The sequence below is a fragment of the Miniopterus natalensis genome, chromosome 17, assembly GCF_054644295.1.
Source record: "Miniopterus natalensis isolate mMinNat1 chromosome 17, mMinNat1.hap1, whole genome shotgun sequence".
In the NCBI taxonomy this organism is placed as follows: Eukaryota; Metazoa; Chordata; class Mammalia; order Chiroptera; family Miniopteridae; genus Miniopterus; species Miniopterus natalensis.
Window position 1 is genome coordinate 13,550,020 of NC_142097.1, and position 20,238 is coordinate 13,570,257.

Below are 20,238 nucleotides of genomic sequence, written 5' to 3' on the forward strand. Positions count from 1 at the left end.
GGGGGAAGAGCATAGTAGTGCTGCCCCATAAGAAGTGCTGCCCCCTTGGCTCCTTTCCAGGAATGAGATGGGCCTGGGTCTGGGGGCCTGCGATGTGGTCTCCCAGGGAAGAGACATGACTAAGTGTTATTAGGAAAAAGATTACTGGCTCCCCAGAACCTCTAAGGCGACTCTCCCATGGGGATTTGGGGTGACAGGGCCAACCCAAGAAGGCCAGTTGGAGGCAGATAGACCAACATGCAAGTCCACAAGACCCCTCCTTCCCCAGCCCAGGCCCTGGCAGCCCTTCTGGGCAGCAGCCCCTTAAGGCACTAGCCCACAGCTATATTCTGAACCTCTCCCACTAACCCCTGCCTAGGCCCCTCATTCCAGAACCCCACAGTTCCGCAAGCCCCTCACTAATTACCAAGCATCCTGCCAACCCCACTCAGCCCCAGTCACCGCGCCCTAACACCCCTGAGCCTCACAGTCACACTTTCCTCCGGCGCTGCTGAGCTCAGGTGAACACAGCTTCCAGAGGTGGTGAGGCACCCCACAGCCCACAACGGGCAGGCGCAGCTGGGCCTGATGCCGAAGCAAAGCAAAGCCTTTAGATGTACCCCCTCCCCACTCCCCATTCACCACCTCTAAGCCTCTTACCTTCATGGTGGGAGGTGCAGTGAGAGGAGGGGACAGCGACCGGTCTGGGAGGGGCACATCCGAGCTGTTTGCCAGCTCCTGCTTCCTGTAAGGAGGCCACAGAACACAGAAGAGGTGAGTGAGGGCCTGCCTGCGTTGTCTCCTTTCCTCTGAAGCAGCTGGGCTTGGGGACAGTCTAACACACACCGCGCCGACTAGAGTGGGGCGCATCTCCTTGCTGGGATAGAGTAAAACCTAAAGCAGGGCTGTTCTGAGTGTGGTCCCTGCTCCAGCAGCAGCCACATCACCGGGAACTTCTCAGCTTCTCAAATGCAAATTCTCAAGTGCACACCAGACGCTCCGGTGACCGGGCCCAGGAATCTGTATTTTAACAATCTCTCTGAGTGGTTCTGATGCTCGCAGAAGTCTGAGAACCACAGAGCTAAAGAGATAGAGGACTGGGGCTGGAGGGGAAAAGAAGGGGACAGGGGCAAACATTTTCAACTCATCTTCCCTGGGGCCCCTTTGTCCCTTCACACACACACACACACACACACACACACACACACACACACACACCCCGGCCAGACAGCTGACCTTGGGAGGATGGGGCTGCCTGCTGTGTGAGCTGCAGGTAAAACTTATTTTAGTCCATGTGGGCTAGGACCACAGAGAGAGGGCTAAACAGAGTGGTGTCGCCATGACAACATGATTGCAACAAGCTCGGGCTCTCACACTCCCCATTCCCATCTGGCCCTCGCGGTGACCGGGGCGTGCAGTGTGCGGTCTGATCACCAGGCAGAATGTTTGCAGCAGGATAGGACTTCGGAGCACGGGTTATGCAACGGCCAGCTGGGCAGGACCTGGGGGAGCCTCAGACGAGGGACGCTGGTGTCCTGGACATGCCCTACTTATATCCTGGGATGGAAGGGGAGGCAAGGATAACTACGAAGAGCCTAAGAGGACCAGGATGAGCCATCAAAGCCCCAGCTTGGCAACTGTTTCCTCCAGAGCCCCAGCCTGGAGCAGCTGAGTCAGCCCAACACCTGGTCTTGTTTAAATGACCAAAGGACTCCCCCGCCCACTCAAGAGAGGGCCTCTGCACTTCTTTCCAGCCCACGTACGGCCAGGGAGGTCAGGGCTCCAACCCCAACCTCCTTCATAAGAGAAGCCCACCCCCTGCCGAGCCCAGCCCTCCGGCCAGAGCCAGCCCTTGCGCTGGAGCCCAGCCACCACCCCAGCCAGGCTCCCCTCGGCCAGACAGGCCCAGGCTAAGAGAAGCCAGGCCAGGTGCCAGGGCCCTGTCCTCCCTGACACAGCCCCTGCCTGCCCTGCAGCCTGTCCTCTAGGAAGCACGATAAGGGGGCGGCGTGGACATCTGGCTTAGAGAGGATCCATGTGGCCCCATTAGCCTCAACCGTGCCGGTCCCCCTCTCTGCTCCTCCACCTGCCTTCCTGCTCCTTTCTTCTTGGCCTCACTCTGATGGCCAGAAAGGGGGGTGTCCTCCCTCCTGGTCCAGACTGTAGCTAGCTCAAGAACCAGCAGGGCCAAGACCCAGCACGCGCGCACACACACACACACACACACGCACACACACACACACGCACGCACGAATAAATGTAGCTTCTTCCAGTTCTCAGCCAAAGCCACCAGCCCCCCCCTTTCATTTTGGGGTCCAGCGTGGCCCTCAGCTGCCTGTGGACCTGACAGAGCTGGGCCCAGCACAGGCTTGCCCCCTCCTGCCGCTCTGCCCTCTCCCAAGCAGCCACTGTTACTCCTCTATGGGCCTGCACCCCTGAGAGTCATAGTGGGGAAAAGGGGTCCCCTCAGGGCCACCTTAGGTCCCCTGAGGTGAAGACGGGCAAAGGCAGCTCCCCTTGGGGGCTGGGAGCCTGGTAGGGAAAAGCATACAGGGAGGAGAGAGGAGGCAACCAGGGAGACTATAGGACTGATGGAGGTGAGCTGAGGACCTCTGGCCTACTCCCCGGGAGACGGCTTGTGGGCAAACTTGACCATAGTTGTCCTGGCTCTCCAAAAACGCAAACCCCAGGAGAGGGCAATACTGGCAGACTTTTAGCATCAGTGGTCAAGGGACGCTCATGTACGTGGTCACACTGCCTGGTTCTCTCCGCAAGGCATAAGACGTCCACTCCCATGAGACCAGAGCAGATGCAACTCTTATCCAAGGTCCCTGCATCCCAGACAAAGGGCCCCCATGCCCAATCCTCCCTGGGCTGAGCCCCTCTCCCCTGCGCCAGCCTGTTTTCCCTGGGCACTGGGTAACCTCTAAGGCTCAGTCTCCAGGGAGTGGTGAAGACTATCAAGTGGGAGCACAGGGCGTCTCCCGCCAGGAGGATCTTCCAAATGATGTTTGGAGCCTGGAAGGTGCTGGAACGAGAAACAGTAGCTCAAGCCTCATGCTAGCTCTAGGGTTCTGTCCAAGACTCCAGAGGGGACCCCAGGGTGGGCATGACTGCTGCCCTCTAAAAGATCAGAACTCAGAGCACACACAGGCCCTTGGCTGCAAATCGGAATCTACTCTAACCTGGTATAGAGATGGCTTGGAGAGGCACCTATGGGGAGGATGAACCACAATGAACCACCCCTGCTCTCGACTCCACCCCTCCCTCATAGGAGCCAAAGGCACTTATTTAAGAGCTAACTGGCTACTATGAGTTGAATTGTCCCCCCTAAAGATATGCTCAAGTCCTAACCACAAGAACCTGTGAATGCAACCTTATTGGAAACGAGGTGTTTGCAGATGTAATCAAGTTAAGATGAAGTCATTGAGTTGGTCTCCTAATCCAATATGACCGGTTTCCTCATAAGAGGAGAGGACGGCCATGTGAAGACACAGACACACAGACACAAGGAGAAGGGCAGGTAACAACACGGAGAGACTGAAATGGCGCAGCTGAAACTCCAAGCAATGCAGGGATTGCTGCCACCAGCAGACACCACGAGACAAGGAAGGATTCTTCCCTGGAGCCTTCGGAGCGAGCCTGGCTCGCTGACACCTCGACTTTGGACTTCTCGCCTTCAGAACTAAGACAATAGATGTCTGTTATTTCAAGCCACCCCACTTGTGTTACTGGGTAACATTTGTGGCACTTGGTTACAGCAGCCCTAGGAAACAAAAACACCACCCAAGTCCCAGGTTCTAGCCTTGACTTTGTAACTGGAGGACCCAAAACAAAGAGGACGGTTAAAAACCCTGCTTCAGCCTCGTCGCCCCTGCTGTGGCGAGCTGTCCTGTCCAGCCCTCACGACCAATGGCATTCGGGTGTCAGCCACCCTCCCGAGGACAGCCAGCAGGCTAGTGGCGGGTGCTGATAAGACCGAGTGAGAACTACAGTGCTCGATGCGGTGCCAGCCCTTTCTCAGGCACACGTCACACATGAGTAGGTGAGAATGATGCGATCCTATCACGGGGTAGCCCTGAATCTGTTCTAATTCATTATAAGCCAAAGGTAGGCTATTAGCAGAGGTGGGACCCTCACTATTCTTTGTAACATCCTTCTAGAAACCCACAGTGATCCTGACATGGGTCATGGCAGTGGACTGAAAACTGCCCTTTCAACCAAGCCAGTCCACATGCAGCTCTAAGGACACAGGGTCCCGGACCCCACAGGGACCCACAAGAGCCTTGTTGGTGATGTGAGCAGAGGAGGAAGAAAAGGCAGAGGAGGGGAGGAAGCTCATCCACTCAGCTAGGAGAAGGGTGGTAAGAGCAGGAGTGAGTGGACAGGACAGGAGCCCTCCTCCCGCCTCTGGAGGTCCTTGAGGCACTGCCACTCAGCCCGCTCAGCATCCCTCTGCCCCAGAACCATGTGGCACTAAAGTCTTCCACTCTGGGATTCTTGCCCCAGAGCCTGGGTGATCCTGGGGAAGGCTCAGGGAGGCCAGGAGAGGTCCTAACTGGCTTTAGCCAAGTGAGGTCCTAGCCAGATTTGGCCAAATGCAAATCTCAGAAGGAAATGACCAGAGAGCCTGGAGTAGAAGCTGAAAAAGCAAAGGGGTGATTCACCCAAATGGAGCTGTTCATAGGGAACTGGACAGGCCCCGGAGAGGACGACCCCACTTTCAGCACCCAGGCATCCAGGTATCCTCACCTCCAGCCTCAGTTGGCTCTGCCTCAGGCCATTTGAAATCATTGCGGCCATCATCTCTCACACATTTCTATGAAAACGCCCTACACTAAAAATCAAGAGATTCCTAGGTTCAAGTTTGGCTCTACTTGCTACCCCACAGTGTGATCTTGGTTAAGTCACCTCACTTTTGTGTGTTCCAGCTCCTTCATCTGCAGAGATGGGGGTGATAATGTCCTAAGGAAATAAAAGTAATAGCTCTGAAATGAAACATAAAATCTTATACAAATATAGGCCATTATTATTATTATTATAATCATCTTTGTTATTATCATAACTCATAAAATGGTGATCTGGTCTCCAGGTAGAGAGAGAGAATCAAGGATCCAGGGCTACTTAAATGTCTTTGAAAACATTTCTGGCATCTCAACTAAGCACCAATTCTAGCCCCAGGGATCTACTCTCAGGATCATAACGGTCTGTTAATAATCAACAGGGAAAGTACCCACCTACCATCAGATGGCTCTGGGCCAGGTCTAAGCCCTCCCACTGGCCAAAAGTTCTCCAAACCCTTCCGACTCCTCTTGTCTGCACCTGCATCTCCCACGACACCAGTCCCCCGCCAGCCACCGCGCTCGGCCCTGCTTTCTCCTGCCGCCCAAACAGCCAAGTTACAGAAACGGAGACAGACAGCCACTGCGAAGAACTTCTCAGCAAAACCAAACCAAAAAGAATGAAAAACATTATTCACAACAGCCAAAAGGCAGAAATAACCCAAGTGCCCATTAACCAAGCAGTGGATAAACAAAACGTGGTCTACCCACATGAGGGAATATTATTCAGCCACGAAAAAGGAATGAAGTATCGAGACACGCTACAACGCGGATGAACCTTGAAAACGCAATGCTTCAGTGAAAGCAGCCACACACAAACTGCCCCAGATGGTATGATCCCGTTTATATGAATGTTCAGCATGGGCAGATCCGGAGACAGAAAGTAGTTAGTGGTTGTCCAGAGCTGCGGGAAGGAGGGACTAGGCAGTGACTGCTAAGGGGTAAGGGGGTTATATCATTAGGTGATAAAAATGTTCTGGAGCTACATGGTGACGGTTGGACAATTTTGTGAATATACTGAAAGACCACCGAATTATACACTTTAAGAGGGTGAATTTTATTACATATAAATTGTATCTTGATTTTTTTTTTTAAAGGAAAGGAAAAGAAGGGGCTGGATGAGCGCCACTCTGTCATTCCTGCTGTTTAATTTCTTCCCCGCTGCCTTTGGTGCCCGCAGGGCTCCAGGCTACATGGAAGTTCTTGCTTTGTGGCGATGCTTAAGATGCTGAGCAGGGTTTCCTTACTGCCCCCACCTGTGGAAAGCAACACCTTCTATGTGAATCATAGCTCAATAAAAATGAGTGAATAAATGAATGAATGAAGAAAGGGAGGGAGGGACGCAAGGAGGGAGGGAGGGAGGGACGCAAGGAGGGAGGGAGGGAGGGAGGGAGGGAGGGAGGGAGGGAGGGAGGGAGGGAGGGAGGGAGGGAGGGAGGGGGAAGGAAAGAGAAAAGAGAAAAAAGCACGCCTTGCTTCCCCGCTCCCAGCTCTTCAGTACTTGCAGCGCAGTCATTCACTTGGAGGGATTTTTAGAGTTCTAACTTCACATTTCTACATCCTATATAACCAACTAGGCCATAAACAATAAGAAATAAAATAACATCGCCTGGCTGGACAGGTCAGTTGGTTAGAGCATCATCCCAATACGCCACGGCTGTGGGTTTGATGCCCCGTCAGGGCACATACAAGAAGCGACCAATGAACGTATAAATAAGTGGGACAACAAATGGATGTCTCTCTCCTCCCTCTCTCTCTCTCTAAAAATCAATAAATAAAAATTTTTAAAAATAACATTAACATAATATAAAATAAAGAGCTTCAAGAAAAATCATCATCAAAAACCAACACAATGGGAGAAAAGGGGACTCAGAGACCAGGACTAGGACAAGCTGAATCCTCAGAGTCAGTATCTCTACTTTCCTCTGTGCAGAATGGGCACCCTAACTTCCACCCTTTCAGCACAGGACTCAGAGAACTGTGCTCAGCTTCTCCGCATGACTGGAGTAGTGACTGGGAATTCATGGTGACTGAGATGTATATGCTCACTGGGTGAGCTGGGCCAGGGGATGGCTGAGTGGACTGGGTTAGGTGAGTGGCTGAAGATCCATGCCCAGAGGAGTCCACCTTGCTGCCTCCACAGACTCAAGGCCCAGTGGCACAATCACATAGCCTTCAACCTACCAGCCAGCAGTGCCAGGGCTTCTCCATGGGTGGGAAACGTTCCTGAACTCCCATCCATGCGTGGCAGGGCACCCGGGCAGCAGGTTGGCACAGAGGGCCAGGCTCTGGCCTCGAGGGAGGCAGGTGGGCAATATGTGCAATGGATCAAAAGCACTGGCTTTACGGTCCAACGGGCTTAGGCTTGAATTCCAGTGCCACTCCTGTGACCCTGACCAGGTCACTTCATTTCTCCGCACCTCAGCTTCGTCATCTGCAAAATACCAGCACCTCACTAGGTGGTGTGAATGAAGCCTGCAAAGCACTCAGCACAGTGCCTGGTGCTCAGCACGGTGCCTGGTCGCCACTGTTACTGTTGCCAAGGCTGCTGTCAAGTGAGCTGGAAGGAATGGGCGTGATAGAGGGGCCACGGCACAATGCGAATCAGAGGGTGGAGGGGAGGCAGGGACGGCTTCTTATCTGGGGGAACTTCGATGCCCACATACTTTGGACCCTAAGCCCAGTAGGCAGGGACAGGGGCGCACAGTCATTGTGTGCGGGCCACCAGGTCCTGCGCACGCACATGGCAAATTCCGCGCCCCAAGGGTACAGACCCAGAGGTGAAGACATGATGTCCATCCCATGCTGGGGCCCATGTGGAAGGGAAGAAGGACCGGAGCCCAGCAGAGCTGGCGGGGGTGGAGGGAGGAGAGGGGAAACAGGATTCAGGAATGAGAGGCTCCAGCAGGTGGAGGGAGAGCCTCCCATGCCCCCTTGGAGAGCCCCTTGGGAAGGAGCAGGTGTTGCTCACCTGTCGGCACTTGCACGGTGGAATTTAGTGTCACATCCCATCCCTGTGCATATTCAAAGAGGATCCTGGAGATTCCGAGCACAACCCTGGACCTTTGATAATTCAAAACTCCCCAGGGATGCAAAACAGCACCCGCTTCCCATGCCCACCCGATCCCAGGGCTCATGGACTCAGAGACCAACAGCCCTGGGACAAACAATAGAAACCATCAACAGCCAACCAGGAAGACAAGAACACTGAGGCAGGGCAGGCAGGGGTGCCCAAGCCCCAGTGCCAGCCTCTCTCTTGTTCTCCAGACAAGCGGCACAGTTCCCAGTCCCCTCAGCACGAGTGTGCGGGAAGAGAGCAGGTCACTTGTGAGAAAACACAGCTGGTTTATAAACAAAGCTTGAGTGCCAGGTCCCTGTGTGAGGGCACAGAAGGGGCAGGGGTCCAAGGGGTCTACGGGTGCCCTGGAAGGAGTGGACTGACGGCAGAGGCCAGGACTGCGAAGGAGGTGTGCCAGGTGTAACTATCCAGGCCGTGACCTGGGCATCGAGATGTGGCTGCACAAAGGGACGAAGTGAGGCCTGGGCGACTCGCCACTCCAGCAGCTTCAAAGGATATGCTGGTTTCTCTCTGGGTTAACTGGTGAGGACGACACTGCCCTTCCCTGGAAGACCCTGAGCCCCTAAACTGGGCCAGGGTAGGAGAAAAGGCAGGCGCCAAGGAGAGCCAGGATACAACAGGGTGACCCAGCCCTGGAGACCCAACCATGGCCTGTGGTTGGGGACGACTAAGCCTCCTCCTGCATCATGTCTCAGAGCTGATGGGCCAACCTACACACACACACACACACACACACACACACACAGGCAAATCTCCACACTGCTAAGAAAATAAGCCTTCCCTGAGAAGACGACTTTTAGAACTGACTGATGCTGTGCGGTTCACACACAAGCAAGCGGAGACCCTGAGGGGTTCAGTGTGAGCCTGAGGGTCACACAATCAGTGCTGTTCCTCAACCCCTGAGATCTCCGATTCCAATTCCACAGCTCCTCCCCGTCACAATGGCAAAGCCAGCTCCACCCGGCCCGAGTGTCAGGGCAGGATACGAAGAGAGGACACTAAGCAGTGCCTTCTCATGCCCTTTAAGCTTCAGTTTTTGGAGACCAAGGTGGGCTGTGCGCCCTGGCGTGGGCGATGTCTCCATATCGCTTACAAGCCCTTTCCTTTTTCTCTCCCCGGCAGAAGTGAAAATGCAAAAACCATCCTGAAGGTACAGCACACCCATGTGAAAAACCCATTTCCCAAACGCTAAATGTGGGCTGTGGGTTGTGGGTTAGGACAGGTCCAGAATAAACTGCTGTGAGCACATGGGGAAGGGAGGGCCAGGTCTCTTTGGGGGATCAGCTAAGGTATAGAGGAGGGGGCAGCTGAGCTGGACCTGGAGGAAAAGGCCATCAGCTGCCTGGGAGAGGAAAAGGAAAGGGTGAGAGCAGCAGCAGAGACATGGTGGCGAGAGCCCCACGGGGAGACAGTCTGTTGTCGATGCAGAGGAAACGCATCCCTGGCCTTTAGCAGGCCTTCAGGAAGGAGAAGTGAAAACTAGCACACAGTCCTCAGGGCATATCATGTACTAGGTGCTGTCTGAAGTGATCCCCATATCTTATCTCATTTAATACTCACGACAACCCTTTGCAGCCAGTATCATTAACCCCACTTTACAGATGGGGAAACTGAGACTCAGAGAGTTAAGTTACTTGCCTAAGTTCCCTCAGCTGGACAGTAGCAGAGCAAAGTTTGGGCACAGGCAATCTGGCCCCGGAGTCCACGATGTGAACCACTGTGCGCACCACCCATGGGAAAGAACAGGAGCCGGCTGAGAGGGGCACCCACCACACTTGCCCAGAGTGGGGCGCACGCTTCCTCCCTGGCAGCTGGGTGATCTGGGGTGGTTTTGATTGTAACAGTTATTTATTGATCTTTTACAGTGACCTTCCATTTGTGACAAGGCCACTGATTTTCCTTTTAGGGTAGTGACAATGCCTTCTAAAACAAGTTTATTCAAGTTTTGAAAACTGAGCCAGTTAAAGGAAACTATTACATAACTAACACAGGTGGCACACAGACGAGACAGAAGCAGTGAAGGCTGTCTGGGGATGGCTGAAATTTGGGAAACAGGCACTAAGCAATCTGAACTGTATCTTGTGGGCAAAGGGGAGCAGCAGGTTTTGAAGGCAGGGGGCACAGCTGACCTGCGGGGCTCTGCTGGAGGGCTCCATGGCGGCCAAGGGGAGGAAGAAGGGCTGGGAGGGGGGCAGGGGGAGGGAGGAATGAATGGGAGCAGCTCCCCCGTGCTCATGGCCACAGAAAAGAAACAAGAGGGTCACTGAAAAAGACTTCAGTAAACTGAATGATCAGTGCTTCAGTCATGACACAGGCTAAGGAGAATTGGGTTTGCAGGAGGCAGATGAGAACTCATCCATTCTGGACACACTGCAAGGCCCCTGGGACACCCAGGTGGCATCCGAAAAGAACTGAAGCTTAAACAGAGAGACAGGTGTAAGGAGAACAAAGGCGGAAGCAGAGGCCATGGGAAGAGAGGCCCCAGGGAGAACAGGTAGGGCCGAAAAGGCAGAAAGGAACAGGAGGGCTTAGCAGGGACAGGAAAGGAGAAGTGAGAGAAGGAGGACCCCGCCCCGGATGCAGCGCAGTAGGGAAGCCGAGGGAAGGGCTGGTGCCAAGGAGGGGGTGGCGGGCGAGTCACCCTACTGTACAAGAGGCTCCGTTTCCCCAGCACCGAGGACATCACCAGCCGCCGCGAGCGTCTCATCCAGCCCTTAACGCACTGCATCACTTGGAAACTGCCGCATGAGCAGCTTCCGATACGGGATCAGCGGTTCTGCTTGGCACTGTCCGGCCTCAGCGGAGGGAGCTACATCATGGTGAGAGCAAAGGCGGCCAGCTCACAAGGTCACTGCCTCAGGCGGCTTCAGAATCAAAATCACAAAACCACGGAGTCACAAAAGCACAGAAGAGCAGCATCTTCCCGGCCTGTGAGTATTTCTTGGCCTGGACGGCAAGTACCTGAGTGCTTATTGTATGATTTGGTTTGGATGTATGATGTATTATCACAATAAAAAGTCATTTTTAAGTAGTTATCCCTCAATTCCTTTAGGAGAGATAGATATAACTATGGATATGTGTATGGCTATGGATGTAGAGATATAGAAATAGATGAGTCTTAAGTCTGTTGAGACTTCCATGATGAACATATCAGACTGACCACATGCATTTATTACACTTCTCTGAAGCCTCTTAAAAATAACAGGTGTTTAAAAAAAAAATTAAGTGTGAACTGACAAGAGCAAATGTAATGGAAAGGAAAATTCAGCCTACAAGAGATCACAGGTGCCTGGAAGATGGACCGGGCTGGATGACCTGGGGGAATGCTTGATACTTGAGACACTGGGCTTTTGGACCCATCCCCGAACCTATCACTTCCTCACCAGCCAGATGACCTCTCCAACCCTCACCACTACGAGAAACTGAACAATCCCTCAGAAAAGATAACACTTGGGTTCCTCCAATGGAAAGGGGAGCTTGCTGCCCAATCATCACCCTGCATGAAAGCCCCCAGGTAGCACACCGGCCCAAGCACACTGAGGCCCCAATCCACTTTCTAGTGCCTTGTTTTTGGGCACAGAGAGATGGCCAAGGGTGGCCAGACATCAAGAGGAACCTGAAGGAAACGGACAATGCAAGGAACCAATAGAAACTTCAAAAAATACTACAAATTAATATCCTCAGAAAGATCAGATTTTGTATCCATGACACAGAGAGTTCTATAAAAACGAAATGATCAGGAAAGAGAGAGAGCTTAGAAAACAGAAACATGATTGGGAAACTAAGTTGAAGAAGTCTCCCAAAAAGTAAAACAAAAAACAAAGATACAAAAAATGAAAAAGAGGAGATAAAAACATCAGAGGATCCAATATCTGGCTAATAAAGGTTCTAGAAAGACATGGTGAAGCAGAAATGAGGGATCCATGGCCAAGGAAACCAATAAAATGGTTGTTGTTTCACCATAATAGGAGCAAACTATCAGAGAATCAGTACAAGAACACTTCCCAGAACTGAAAGACCTAAGTCTGGGTCCACCAAGTGCACATCACATGAATAACAAAAGATCCATCCCAAATACTGTCAGGAAGTTTCAAAACACCTGGATGAATGAAAAATCCTCAACAATTCCAGAGAGAAAATATAAATACACACCGTATGCAAAGGAATATAAATCATCATATCATCATACTTTTCAACAGCAACTCTAGAATCTAGTAGGCAATGATGTAATACCTTCAAAATTCTGAAAGAAAATTATTTTCAACCTAACATTTTATACCCAGGCAAACTATCAACCAAGTGTGAGAGTAGAATAGACTATCTGGAGTATGCAAGAGCTCAAAACAATTTACTCCCTGCATCCTTTCTTGAGTTCAAAAGCAACAGTTTAGGAAACGAGAAAAGGCTCTGAAAGTGAGGTCTCCTGATGGAAAGAATGGGATTGACAGGATATCTAATGGGTGCAAGCTTTGGGTAGAAAAAAAAATTAAGAAATTATGGTAGAATAAATAAAAAATAGAAAAATATAGGTATATAGGAAACTATGCTAATGGAGAGAACATAAGTTAATCATCAACTCCAGGAAAAACAAAAGGTTAGACAAGAAAGAAAACTTAATTATAGTACCCTCCTTGACTCAACAATAAACCATATTTACACAGTCATAATAAATAAACATTGACTATTGAATTGAACCCAAACAATGGTGCTCCTAGGAGGACACACAGCTTTACTAAGTGGTCCCAGGTCTTGGCTGAATTCCTAGTAAGCCCTAAGAGAGAAGGAGCCCCACCTCACAGTACCCAGCACAGCAATGTGCGAAACCACCCAACAGCAGCCCGTTGGCATTGGGAGTCACCTATCACAGAGCAGACCAGCCTTCTCAGCAAAGCCATCACTCCACCCTCCTCCAAGATTCTGCCTCTTCTGAATAAGTTATTACTCAGTGACATGCCAGATTAGTGATTTTCATTAGTTCAGACTAAATGACAGTCTCTGTGGGTTCAGACCATAGCATTTCAGGGCAAATATGTCTGATCTATTCAATTAATAATGTCTGGGCTATTCAATTAATAATGTTATTCCCTATCTGTTTCACACATTAGAAAGACATACTTGGAGTTGCCTTCCAGACAGGGCACAGGGCCCATCCTCATTCTTGCATCATTGGGAGACAAACACCCAAGGCACAGGGGTCCACCTGTGACCAAGCAACCAAGCGTAGCTGACTCGGCCCCCAAGAACGGGGGCTGCAATCTCATCTTACCAACAACATGCTCTACCCCAGCCTACAGAACCCAATGCAAATGAACCAAACCCAGTGACATCAAACCTCGTGCCTCTTCCCAGCACTGGCTTCTTTCTTGGGGACATTAGGAAAGGAAGGATAGGATAACTGTGAGAGCCTCCAGCGCTCTAAGCATGACCCTTGCAGTATATTCTATGGTTGGAAGGTTCAGGGAAAGGGCTTGGCAGCCTGGAGCTCACTGGATAACCAAGATTTCCAAGTGATGGGCAGAAACTACTCCCCTGGCCAGGCCCACCTCCTGACTCAGTGAGAACAGAAGGCCTTGATGAGCCACCAGTCTGGCCCCTTCACTGGTCTCTAATCTACACCCTGCACACAGACCCAGCTCCCAGCACAGTGGGGGGCACGGAATGAACTGAAGAGTAAGCAGATGAGGAGCTCATAAACCGGGGTCCAAGTCAGAGCTCCCCAGCCCAAGTCAGAGCAGTATGGGGCAGGCCCTTATCTCCACAGCAATTGGGTCTAGTCTCCATTGTTACTCCAAATGATCTTAACTCCCTGCTCAAGTGTCGGAGACAGAGTTAACCCATTCCCCACCAGTTTGATCTGTTACTCAACTATGTCATTCCCTGGTAACTGATTCTGCTCCTGACCTTGGATTACTCCTCTGGACATGGATAGTAGGGATAAAACAAGTATCCTCCATCATCGTCATCAACATCATCATCATACCAGCTAATATTTGTTTAGCACTATGTGAAGCCTTTACATGCATCATTCCATTTAATCTTCTCAACAACCCTATGATACAGAATTATTCTCCCATTTTACAGGTGAAGAAACTGAGGCTCAGAGAGGTTACCGATTTGTGGAAGGTGGTAAGGGACCCTGGAGGGTAGATTCTGGATGGCTCCTCCTTGTCACATTCCTGCTTTGGAGGCCTTAGTATCGACCCCACTCCCCACCAGCAGGCCTGGTCTCCGAGGGCTGGCAGCTGAGTCACTGGGATCATTATTAAATCCTCTTTCGGCAAAAGTGAAGTTCGAAGGTATGGGAGTGCCTTCTAGACCAATCTGAAGTCCAAAAGCAAAGCTGCTTGGGAAAGGGTCTGAAATGAGGTGGAGTTTTTGTTATTGTTTTGTTTTTTTAGAGAAAGTTATTTTTCATTTGCTAAATTCCTACAAAAATATCCTTTTAAGTACAAATAACCCATTCTGGATTGTTTCAAAGGGTACCCTGAGTGAGAGACCATTATTGGATTTCTGATGTTTACATTTTAATTGTAAATATTAATATATACTCACTGGTTAAAAAAAGAGAGAGAGAGAATCCAGAGGCATCCAGCAAAGTGGACTGGGTACAGGGAGGGGCCCTGCCACATCTGCTTTCTGCTTTTCTGATGCAACCCATCGAACCAGAGCACACAAGGCCCGGGGGAGCAGGCACAGCACCTGCCGCAGGGAACCAGGGCTTAGAAAAGGCTGCTGTTTCTCCTTCCCGCTGAATCATTTCCAGCTGCCCTGGTCAGTTAAGTGACAAGATGATACATCAGTGTCAATAAAGCTAGAAGGGTCTGTCCATGGACACAGCGTTACTCTGCCCTGGAGACATGATGAAATCAGTCTCTGCAGGCAGCTGGGGCCTCTGAGAATTAAGGGTCCCTGCCCAGGGCCTGTCATCCCCTCCCAGATCTACTCCCTGACCCAGTTAGCCAGACCAAACAGGGACAGGAAGAGGCCACTCCTAGGCCAGCCAGCAAATCAGCCAACAAAGAGGCACTCCTGGAGCCCTGGCCTCAGGACTTAGAGAATGTGGTGGGACGAGGGGACACAGAGCCTTTCTGCTAAGGAGCGCAGAACAACTTTAAATCTTGGTGGGGCATGTAGGCTCTTGGCTGGCGTCCAGCATGCCCCACACATCACCTGGCTCCTGTGGGCACTAGGGAATTATCTGTTGGGTGAACAGAAGAGGCTGGTGGCTATATGGGTCAGTGCCCCAAGAGAAAGCATGATGAGAACCTTCCAGTCAGATCCTCCAAGAAACGTGTCTATGTGCAGGCCAGGCTGCAGGGGCTGAGGGCAGGAACTGTTAGCCACCTCGGTACAGCTCATGGGGCCCAGGGCAGCATTCATGCACCACAGGCTCTCAAACCTGTACATTAAGACTAAAGTCTTACATTGTGTAACAATATGCACTAAAAACTACCTTCTCTGCCAACCACATTTTGCAAAGATGATCAGGACAAGGAGTGATGTTTTCATCTTACATGTAGGTGAGTCAGCTGAGGCTTGGGGAAGGCTGAATGACTTGCCGAAGGAAGCACAAGTAGTGGGGAAACCAGAACTCAACTCAAGAATTGTGACTGCAAGACCCTGCTATCCAAGCTATACCGTTTATATATGGAGTGAATGAGTGGAAGAATGGAGGGAAGGACGGCTGCAGACCCCTGACCTCCCCCCTCTCTCCCACAGATGCGTTCCATGCCCCACAGCGGAGCGTGGAGCTCACTGCACTTAGTTTTCGTGCTCAATCAGGGTCCTGCTGTGTGAGGATGGTTCTCACTTGCAGTGCGAACTCCAAGCTTCCAGGGACCACAGCCTGTGCTCCTTACATTCCCCCCTGCACCTCCAACAGTGCTGAACAATAAATTCCTGTCTGGCTGAGCACAGGACATGGCCGTGACCTTGTTGGCGTAGCACCTGGTGCTGCTGCATGGCTCGCTTGAGTCCGATTAGGCCAGGAACACAAACCAGCGGGGGATGTGGCCTCCAGCAAGTCCTCCCTGCAGTCCCTGCGCTCTCCCTGGGGAGAAGCCAGCAGGCAGAGGTGCCGTCTGCCAAGGAGCCCACAGTCCACACAGACACAGGTGACTTTGATAGGCTATCCAGCTTTGCTATTGCTCAAAGATTGGCTGAAGTCCCCCAGTCTCCTGCCTGTCATCTGGGTCCCTCTCCAGATGAAAAGGTGAGCAGGAAGTAGAGAAAATGGGCTGTCGCCTGCCTATCTGGGTCAGAGCCTTGGAGGCCTGGCTGATGAGGCCCCAGGCCACATGGCAGTACCCTGGGATTCTCTGCCACTTGCCGAAGGAACAGAGCTGACTAAAGCCCAAAGCTCAAAAGCCAACTCCCAAGGGAAGCAGCAGCTTTATCCTGCTCTCAGCTGCAGATGGAATAGATAAATGAGATTTTTTTTTTTTTTTAAATAGGTTTGTTTTACAGATTTACAGAAAGGAGGGGAAGGGAGAGAAAACAGGGGCAGAGGAAAAAAGGAAAAGAGGAGATAGGAAAGTCAGGGCAGAGAGAAGAAAGAAAATGGAAGCTTTTAGGTTGAATCCATTTCCCTTCCCATCAAGCCCAAAATCCATCAGTTAAAGGACCACTGAGCTGGAGAAACCCCAGCAGGCAGGGTGCACCCAGAGCCAAGGCCTGTGGCAGGAACATCAATGGAACCACACAAAGGACTGGACTAGGTCTTACCAGGTCCTCGGGAATTCTGCCGGAAATGTCAAGACTGGAGGAAACCTCTGAGTGCTCCTTGGGCAGCCCCCAGAGGAGCAGTGGGCATTGCGTGTGGCACCCCAGCCGGACCCGCGGACAGGCAGTGCTTTTACCCCAAGCCTGAGGAGCTCGGAAAAGGCTTTGCTGCCCTCAGAGCTGCCAGTCTAGCCTCTGATTGTCCCCCCCCCTCCCCAACCCCAACCTGGGTTCAGACCCTCATCCAAAAGACCAAGTCTCAGCTCCCCAGCCCCATCCACATGGTGACCTTGAAATGAAGAGGATGGCGGTGGTCCAGAGCACGAGGCTGCTCGGCTGCCCATCGCCCACCTTCCCATACTCCCCCTGAGTGACCTCGGCCTCCCTCAGAAGAGCACTGCGGAGGGCACTCGCCACCCCACCCCTCCAAGACCAAGGGCACTATCAGGGAGCAGTCACGGGCGGGGCCCTCAGTAAGGGCCTGAAGAGCTTCAAGTCTCCTCTTCTCCCAACAGGAATCTGACATTCATTCAGTGAGTATTTATAAAGCACCCACTAGGTCAGCACAGTGCCAGCCACTAGAGAGATGATGGGAGTCAGTGGTGCCCGAGCCCCCTCTTCCCTCACACCAGCCTCCAGAGCAGCACTAGGTCCTCTCCGCCTCCCAAATCGGTTCTGCCCTCTCTGCCCCACTACCACTGTCACCCCACCACCTCTCAATCTCTCACCTGGAGAACGGTACCCCCATCCTAACCCATATCCATCCACTGCACCTCTCAATCTACTCTCCAGGCTGTTAAACCACGGCCATAACCATACTGAATGAGCCTGGGGAGGAAAAGACCTGCCCCAAGTCCTGCTGAGGATCTGAGAAATGTCCCTTCCTTGGCAGTGGATTTGTCGTGGCAGTAATACAGCTTCCTGAGAGGCAGGGGTCCTCACAGCCTTGACCTTCACCGATGCACCGCACCCTCTCCCCACTCAGTCCCACCCATGCCAGAGCTGCATTTGCCATCCCTGTGATGACTCCCCACTTTCTGTCTTCAGCTCAGGCCTCTCCTCTGAGCTTCAGACTCCCCTGCCAACTAGACATCTCCACTTGGAATCTCACAGCACCTCAAACTCCACATGTCCAAAAGTCACCTCACCACTTCCTCCAACCTGTTCCTCCTCCCAGGTCTGCCTCTCAGTTAAAGGCACCAAGCACTCCTGACCCTTCCTCCAGCCTTATGCTTGGCATCCAGCCCCAAGGTGTGTCTGTGTCCCAGCAGCAAGGGTGTCACCCGGAAGCTCATTTAAAATACAATTCTCGGGCCGCCCCAGACACACTAATGGGAGCCTGCACTTTGACAAGATGCCCAGGGAACCTGTGTGCAGTCAAATATAAGCGCAGCCCTAATAATCAACAATGCTTTCCTTCCACCTCCTACATTCCTCTCAGGTCCACCCACTTCTCTCCCTCCCCCTCCACCATCTCCCACTGACAACCTCCCAACCAATCTCCATAATCCCACTCTTGTCCCACTCCAATACCTTCTTCCCCAGGAGCTAAAATGACCCTTCAAAATGTAAATCTGTATATAAGCCCCCTACATAAGGCCTTGAAATTACTTTCCACCACCTTCACTATAAAGACCAGATTTCATGCATTCATTCAAGACATTCTACTGAGCATCTTCTATGTGCCAGGCACTGTTCTAGACTGGAGAGGGAACAGTGAAAAAAACAAACAGACAAACAAAAAACTCTACCCTTGTGGAGTCTATATTACAATGGGGGGGGGAATATAATAAATACCCATTAATATAAAAACTTTAAATAACATAAAAATTTCTAGTAAAAATAACTTTAAATAATATTTTAAAATAATATAAAAATCTAGTAATTTTAAAGGTATATCAAGTGGTGATGAATGCAATGAAGAAAAATAAAGTGGAGAAAAGTCTGCAGATTTAAATAGGGTCGTCAGAGGAGACAATGAGAAAGTGACACTTGAGGGAAGGTCTGAAGGCAGAGAAGTAGCAAGTGGTAAGGGTTTCTGGGAGAAAAGCATTCCAGATAGCAGGAACAGCAAGTGCAAAGGTCCTGAGATAGGAGCGTAGCTTATTTGGGCAACAAATAGCAAAGGGGCCAGTGTGGCTGGTGCAGAGACAGCAAAGAGTAAAGAATTGGAGCTGAAAGCAGAGAAATCACAGGGAGGGAACAGATCATGTAGGGTCTAGGGCCACGGTAAAAACTTTGTCTTTTACTGCAGAAAAGAGGAAGCCATGGCAAGAAGGGTTGTAAGCAGAACAATATGTGATTATGGGTTCAGAGGATCATTCCAGCTGCAGTGTTGAAGACAGGCTGTAAGGGGGCAGAGTGGCAGCAGGGAGGCCATTTAAAAGGTTACTACCTCAATGACCCAGATGAGGGTTGAAGATGGACTGGACTAGATTGACAGTTGTGGAGATGGTGTGAAGTGGTCCAACTCCAGACGCAGTAGGAAGAAGGTAGAGCCAACAGGCTTTGCTGATGGGTTGGATGTGGGGAGTAAGAATATAGAAAAGTCAAGGACGATACTAAGAATTTTGGCCTAAGCAAATGAGATGGGAAAGCTACAGGAGGGATGAGTTTGGGGAGTTTGAGAGGAGGGGAAGAGAGACCAAGAATTCCACCTTGTTTTTTTTATCTTTACTGTTGAAAGTATTACAGGTGTCCCCTTCCCGCCCCCCCCACTGACCCTTTCCATCCCACTCCCACCCCCTCCTCAGGCCTTCACCCCATTATTACCTGTGTTCATGGGTTATGCATATAAGCATATAACTTCTTTGGTTAATCTCTTCCCACCCCCACCCCTTCCCTCTGAGATACGACAGTCTGTTGCATGCTTCAATGTCTCTGGGTCTATTTTGTTTGTCAGTTTGTTTTGCTCATGAGCTTCTTCTTAAAGAAGACCCTTCAACATTTCATGTAATACTGATTTGCGGGTGATGAATTCCTTTAGCTTTTTCTTGTCTGGGAAGCTCTTTATCTGACCTTCAGTTCTAAATGATAGCTTTGCTGGGTAGAGTAATCTTGGTTGTAGGTTCTTGCTTTTCATCACTTTGAATATTTCTTGCCCATCCCTTCTGGCCTGCAAAGTTTCTGTTGAGAAATCACTGACAGTCTTATGGGTGCTCCCTTGTAGGTAACTAACTGCTTTTCTCTTGCTGCTTTTAAGATTCTCTGTCTTTAACCTTTGGCATTTTAATTATGATGTGTCTTGCTGTGGGCAGCTTTGGGTTCCTCTTGTTTGGGACCCTCTGTGCTTCCTGGACTTGTAAGTCTATTTCTTTCACCAGGTAGGGGAAGTTTTCTGTCATTATTTTTCCAAATAAGTTTTTAATTTCTTGCTCCTTCTCTTCTCCTTTCCTTCCATTACTCCCATGATGTGAATGTTGGGTTGCTTCAAGTTTTCCCAGAGACTCCTTACACTATCTTAATATTTCTGGATTCTTTTTTCTTTTTGCCCTTCTGATTGGATGTTTTTTGTTTCCTCGTGTTCCAACTTGCTGATTTGATCCTCAGTTACCTCTACTCTACTGTTTATTCCCTGTAAATTATTCTTCATTTCAGTTAGTGTATCCCTCATTTCTG

The 20,238-nt window shown here is 50.8% G+C and overlaps 1 protein-coding gene across 1 annotated transcript in view; it reads right to left on the reverse strand.

Moving 5' to 3' along the window:
- Positions 1-20,238, reverse strand: part of RAP1GAP2 (RAP1 GTPase activating protein 2) — a 127,562-nt gene that overhangs the window by 91,119 nt on the left and 16,205 nt on the right. Inside the window, exon 2 of the mRNA XM_087826548.1 lies at positions 640-724. Coding sequence (XP_087682674.1) covers positions 640-724 — 85 coding nt within the window. The remainder of the gene's footprint in view (positions 1-639; positions 725-20,238) is intronic.